Source organism: Bombus vancouverensis, chromosome 8, assembly GCF_051014615.1.
Source record: "Bombus vancouverensis nearcticus chromosome 8, iyBomVanc1_principal, whole genome shotgun sequence".
Lineage (NCBI taxonomy): Eukaryota > Metazoa > Arthropoda > Insecta > Hymenoptera > Apidae > Bombus > Bombus vancouverensis.
Genome location: NC_134918.1, coordinates 8,121,629 through 8,128,119, shown reverse-complemented (window position 1 = coordinate 8,128,119; position 6,491 = coordinate 8,121,629). Strand labels below are relative to the sequence as shown.

At 32.9% G+C, this 6,491-nt stretch overlaps 1 protein-coding gene across 1 annotated transcript; it reads left to right on the top strand.

Annotated features, from left to right (window-relative positions):
• The first annotated feature begins 1,056 nt into the window (after positions 1-1,056).
• LOC117162661 (glutamyl aminopeptidase) lies at positions 1,057-5,926 on the top strand. The gene is given in 15 exon segments (XM_076621149.1): positions 1,057-1,107; positions 1,210-1,289; positions 1,419-1,514; positions 1,975-2,057; positions 2,134-2,234; positions 2,463-2,600; positions 2,675-2,973; positions 3,039-3,124; positions 3,216-3,343; positions 3,428-3,633; positions 3,768-3,860; positions 3,964-4,130; positions 4,264-4,396; positions 4,638-4,859; positions 4,861-5,926. Coding segments are annotated over 15 exon segments (2,031 nt in total). The 3' UTR covers positions 5,009-5,926.
• The last annotated feature ends 565 nt before the right edge of the window (positions 5,927-6,491 follow it).

Genomic DNA, 6,491 nt, shown 5'->3' with positions numbered 1-6,491 from the left:
TGGATTGCTTTTTAATAGTAGAATGATAGAATAATTACTTGATGGTCAATGAAATGTTTAATCTCGACGATCGTTATCGATGGTTCGAGGAAAATTTTCATTACCAAATATTTATTGCGGTTCGTTTAACCTAACCGGCTTTGATTGATCATTATTCAATTTCACAGACAGAGAAAACTAATTCAATAACTGTTATGAACTCATTCAGTGTTGTCAGTTTACTCGTTTCAGTGTTGTACAGATATGGAACCGTGCGTTCATTTCATTTCATTCCAGTCTGGTCGAGTTTCCCAGCTTCGCTGCATCTACTGGTCATTCACGTTCGTTCCGTATCTATTTGAATATTTGTTCCGGTCGTTGTCGCTCGTGTCATAATAATGTAATAAACGTTAGTACTTAACGGATTCGGAATTTAGGGAAAGTGTTAATTATTTGTGAAAAATGGAGGAATACATTCTGAGATTGATTTGAATTAAATTTATTAAAATTACATATTTAAATGAAACGAAGAAATTAAAGTTGAATAGATAAATGATTAAACGAACCTGTTTGCAATGTATTCTTTCTATTGAACTAAATGTCACATATCAGAACTGGATTTTTATAAATTATTAATGAAGTAAACGACAATGTATTTGTCCTGAATCTGGTTTCACAAAACTACTCCAAAAATGTGGTTTTACTCTTAATAAATAATAAAAAATAACTTTTCTCACAGGTTCAAACTATCGATAAAAAATAGTGAACAACGTTGATATCTAAATTTACATAAATGACTGTTTCATAAGAATATATTAACTATTGGAAATCTACCAAGAACGTTCTTTTCTACCACATATTTTCTCGATCTGGAATTTTATTTCAAATCTCCCGCCTAAACTTATTTCTTCAATTCATCTCTGAAAAATGCAATTTCAATGATCAGTTGATACGTAGAAAATTGTTTCACGATTCTTTCTTGCTATGTTACAAGAAGAGAAATTGCAACGAACACGTGATGTTCCAGGTGAAATAAAAATTTATTCAGATCCACTCCTCGGCCACGCATGCGCTCGAATGGCGACAAAGGTGTCAAGATGTAGTTCTGGGGGCGCTGAAAACTGTACTGTACCGTTTTCAGCAATGAAAATTCTTCTTATACTATAATAACAACGAATTTACTCCCGTATGAGTTTTCTTCCCTTTTGTTGGTTATTACTAAATCAGTAGACTACATGTAGTTTATTTTCGGGGAAGTATCACGTACGCATCCACAACCGCTACCAACAACAACAGATTCCTCGTACATGGTACACCAACAACATTGATCCTGATCATCAATGAATTGCATAACCTTATTTCAGCATAATTTTCATTGTTATGTTACAAATAATTCAAAATATTTATTCTAAATATTAATTATTTATTATACTTTTTAGCATTCGAATGTATCCCCATTCGCAAGAAATGACATCGATGACTTTTGAACAAGACGTACCGATATCCGATCTACTTAATCTGCCTCTTAATCGATAAGTTCGTATTCTTCACAAAAAAGGTAAAGGGCCTGAATGATCGCTAATTCCCGATTAACGTATACACAACGTATGCTAAATGAAATAAGACCAAAGTTGCTTTTGGTGCAGCCACGAGAACCATGAAGTACAATATTAATTTGTTTCGCATTGATTATCCTATGCAAAAGTTAGGTAAGTGTCAGGGATATCATCAATGAGAAATAAAGTGATTTCAAGATAGTCCAAATTTCATAACGGACGTTTTCTTTTTCTTTAGATTTTAGAGCAAAGAAAGTTTCGAAAATTCAAATAATTCAAAATAGTCGAAAGAAAAATTTGAAACTGAATATCAATTTCTTCGTTATCTTTTTTTTTACACATTTCACATTTTACATTAAATGTTTCGCATTAAAAATAATCAGAGATCGACTGGCTGAATATTTTTAAAATTTAGAGTTTTAATTTAATTTTCTAGATATTTTGGGGATTGGTTAAATACACAGATGAAAGATGATTCCACAATCAGTCATAAACCTCCACACATGTGGTATGGAAATTTAGGTAAATACAGTTAGTTATTGCATTTATAAGAAAAAAATTTATTTTCAAAAGGATTAAAACGCTCTTATTAATTCAGTTACTATGTCCTGGTGGGATGAGTTATGGCTAAGCAAAGGTTTTGCTTATTCTCTGAAGCATAAGGTTACAGAAGATGCAATTCTTCCTGGCTGGCAAGTCGTTAGTTATTAACTTTATAACTATTTCGATACACTTTTTCTTAGATTATCTAGTTAATTAACTATTTTTATTGATAATTTCATTACAAAGTTATTTCTGCTTCTTAATTAAAAGATGTACTTAGAAGGAATTATTTTACTTGAAAAGAACCGACATATTAATAGAATATCGATTGAATCAATACTTCATTACAATCAATACAATATTATCGAATAAATTTATTTACAGACAGATCTGTTCTTACTCGAACAAATGCATTCTGCTCTTGCAATGCAAGACGCGGAACTGAGCTCACACCCTATCGTTCAAACCGTTAACAATACCGACGAAGTAACTGCAATATTCGATGAAATATCTTACAAAAAGGTAACTTTATCGTAGAAAAATATTAGATTTTTATACTCCACGTTTCACATGTATATCGTTCCTTTATTTTCAAGATGTCCTCGATAATTAGAATGATGGAGAATTCCATAAAACCAACAATTTTTGAAAAGGAAAATTACTTAGATCTAAAGAAACTTACGTACCAAAACTCGGAAGCCGCTTACCTCTCCAAAATATTACAAGAATGCTCTCTGGATAACTTGAACGTGACAGCTATAACAGATACGTGGACCAGACAGAAAGGATTCCCAGTGGTGAACGTGAAGAAATCTGGTAATAAATATATATTGACGCAGAAACGATTCTTGATCGATCCGAATGCTGACTTTGATCCATCGGAATCCGAATACGGGTAATATAATAAATTCAGTCAGAACACATTTAAAAAAAAATAAAGGAAGATTATCTTTGTTTAAGGTACAAATGGACTATTCCTATTACTTACATCACCAACAAGATATCCACACCTATTCTTGTGTGGTTCGATAAAGATGCCAAAGATCGTAAATATTATTTTACACCTAGCACAATTTGGAAATTTCATGTAGCATTTTTCAACAATGTAAGTATCATCTAATTATATGAATTTTGCAGTGGTGATTGAATTGGACGACCCAGTTGACTGGATTAAGTTCAACGCACATGAAGTTGGATATTATCGTGTTAACTATGAACAAAATGAGTGGAATCCCCTTTACAATATTCTTCGATGCCAACATGAGGTAAAACATGTAATATGTTCTCGTCATTCATTTCTTTATAATTAATTAAATAATCAATTAACTAAATTCTTATCGTATTCTTAGACATTGTCGGCGCTTGATAGATCGCATCTTCTGGAAGACGTGTTCAGTTTAGCCTATGCTGGGCAACTCGATTATGGTCTGGTTATGAATATGATGAAGTACCTGAAACGAGAAAGACACCCTATTCCATGGTGTGTGGCTTCCTCAAAGTTAATGTACATCTTTTCTCTCTTGAGGGAGGGGGCGTTTTCCCGAAGGCATTCAAGGTAAAAGAACAATTAATTTTATTTCTACATTTTTTCAAGTATTTACGATTTTATCTAGGCCCAACCAGGCCGCGTTGTTTCTTAGAATTGTGAAACGAAGTGATTTTATCATTTCGCTAAATTGTTTTGTAGAGATATGCGGGAGACTTGGTAGACGGCATATACCATGAAATAGGATGGGGATTGAAGGAAGTAACAGACGCTAAAAACAAAGATTATACAGATATGTAGGTAAAAATTCTTTGTCCCGAAACAAATAGTCGTTATTTTTTAATTTTTATTTTTATCATTATTTTCACATTTTTTCGAATTTTACTCTGGTTCACGTAGAAGACTTCAAAAGACAATCTTGGAATTCGCCCTCGCTGTGGAACACAAAGATTGTAGTCTCGCAGTCAAACGAATATTCATAAAATATTTCTTTCCTGCGTATGATGAAGATCGAATAGAACACGTTCCAGCAAACCCTTATATCCGTGATCTTTTCAGTTATTATGGTAAACATCTTAACTAGTTTATATTTTAATATTCAACATTTGCGTTTCACAAGAAAGATTCAATTGATATTGAAATTTTACATTTACGTAATATTTACACTGAATTTACTAACCATATATTGTACTCTTCTAGGAATGCATTTCATTGGCGATATATCAGCATGGGAAAGTATATTCAAAATATATAAAGCTGAGAACAATAGGATAGAGAAACTGATGTTGATGCGTATGCTCACCGCGATCAAGGACACTTCGATTTTTTAACAGTAACTCGCTTGCTTCTTTTAAAAATAGCTTTAAAGATATGAAAATATTCCTTTACAAATTTCACACGACATGTTTTATTTTTATTCGAAAATTGGAAATTAAAGAAATATAAAAAAATAAATTTAAATAAACTACAAAGATATATGGAAATAAATTTCAAATTACGGTACTCTAAGAGAATAAATTTATAGAAGTGTAATAGGCTTTTACATTGTATCTTTTTTTATATTTTCTTCGCAGATTCATTGTAACGGCCACAGACGAGAAATACGTCGCCGTCCAAGACTTCCTCGGTTGTTTAATCGCCATGTCGGAAAATCCCGTAGGAACACCATTAGTCTGGGAATGGGTGCGCTCCAATTGGGAGTTCCTAGTGGACAGATATACCCTGAACGACTGGCATCTCACTTCGTTGATCCCATCAATCACGAAGACGTTCGCCACACAGACAAGTTTAGACGAAATGCTTCTTCGCCAAGTATCCCGATGTTGGCGCTGGCGCCATGCATCGCGCCAAAGCATTAGAGACAGTATCCAATAACATAAAATGGCGAGCCAGATCGCGTATGAAGCTGGGAACATGGTTACTTCGATACAGAGTAGAAAAGTGAAGAAGGTCGATATAAAGACACTTGTTATTATGGCAAATCATATCAAAAGCATGTAAAATTCTGTCTTAATCGACAGAATTTGCAAAGGAAAGAAGAAGTTTTACATGCAAGAAGGTACTGTTATGAAAGTGAGAAGAAGAATAAGATCTACGTTTGTTTTCTGTTTTTATTTTGTTAATTTAATTTAAGAAAGAATAAAGAGAAGGAGAAATATGTTGTGTAATTTCTTGCAATATGAAAATTTATTTTTAGTTAGTTTAGTTGAGTTAGTATTGTGTAAGAAAGAGAAATAAGTGCAAGAATTTCATTAGAAGATAATTGTTTCAAGAAAAAAAGAACATCGGAGAAATACTTTTACATGTATATTATAATACAACAATATTTATACTTATTGTAAGCAATCCGTGTCGTTTCTTTGATAAAGAAAACATCCTGAAGCAAACGAAGTTGCTCGTCGTTTCGACGAATGAAATCGATGCTATGTTTTGTTCCACGGATCAAAGGGTAATCAACAGGATAAATCGAGCCATTATAATTGTTCTTCCCTCCCGGATCGTACAATTGGATTCACTTCTATTGAACGATCATGATCAACGTTGTCAACAAAGACATGCGGAACTTTAATTCATCCTGTCCGTCGCGTTTCCGTGTCTTCGTGACTTTATAGAACGTGTTTTACCTTCGCCTGTTTTCCACGGTTAATGGCTTGACATATAATCGTGTTCTATATCCGTCAATATCGTCAGTTTAGAGTAGTCCACACTGAAAAGGGCAACTATTAAAGTCACTGCATAGAATGAGATGTTAGCTTTGTCGAGCTGCGGAAGTTTCTACTAGAATTGAAAATTCTATTGTATTATATTGTAGACGAATAACTGTATTAGCGAGAAATTATATTGTCAATGATTTTTTATTTCATTATATCTTTTTATATTTCTTATTCAAATCTTTCTGTCGTCGCCTGGAAGATATAGAAATACATATATCTAGATGGAAAAGATACAAAACTAATTAACAATATTTCTATTTTATCTATAACTCTAAACTCTATTTCATATAACGCTCGAACGCAATTTTTAATCGAAGTTCTACTTTCGTAGAATATTTTTACAAAATTGAAGAAGAACTTCAAATAAATGGCAACAAGTCGCATAGTAAATCGCAGAAAAATTTCACAATTGTAATTTGACCAATCATTAGAATTTGGTGGAGCAATTATACCACGAAAATTGATCATAATTCAAACCTCTTTGAATTTCTCAAATGCTTACAATCGTTATTGTACACAACTATCTATTTGTTCTTCCGCTATCATCGATTTCCCGCACAACCCAGGGGTCTCATAATCTGTCAATTGATCCGTCATTGACAAAACGAGCTGCACAAATTGATTCATTGCACAAATGGAGGTCGAAATTAAGTCTCCGCAAATATCGAAGCTCAATTATGAGAGTAAACTTACAGATCTTTTTTCGAAAAAATA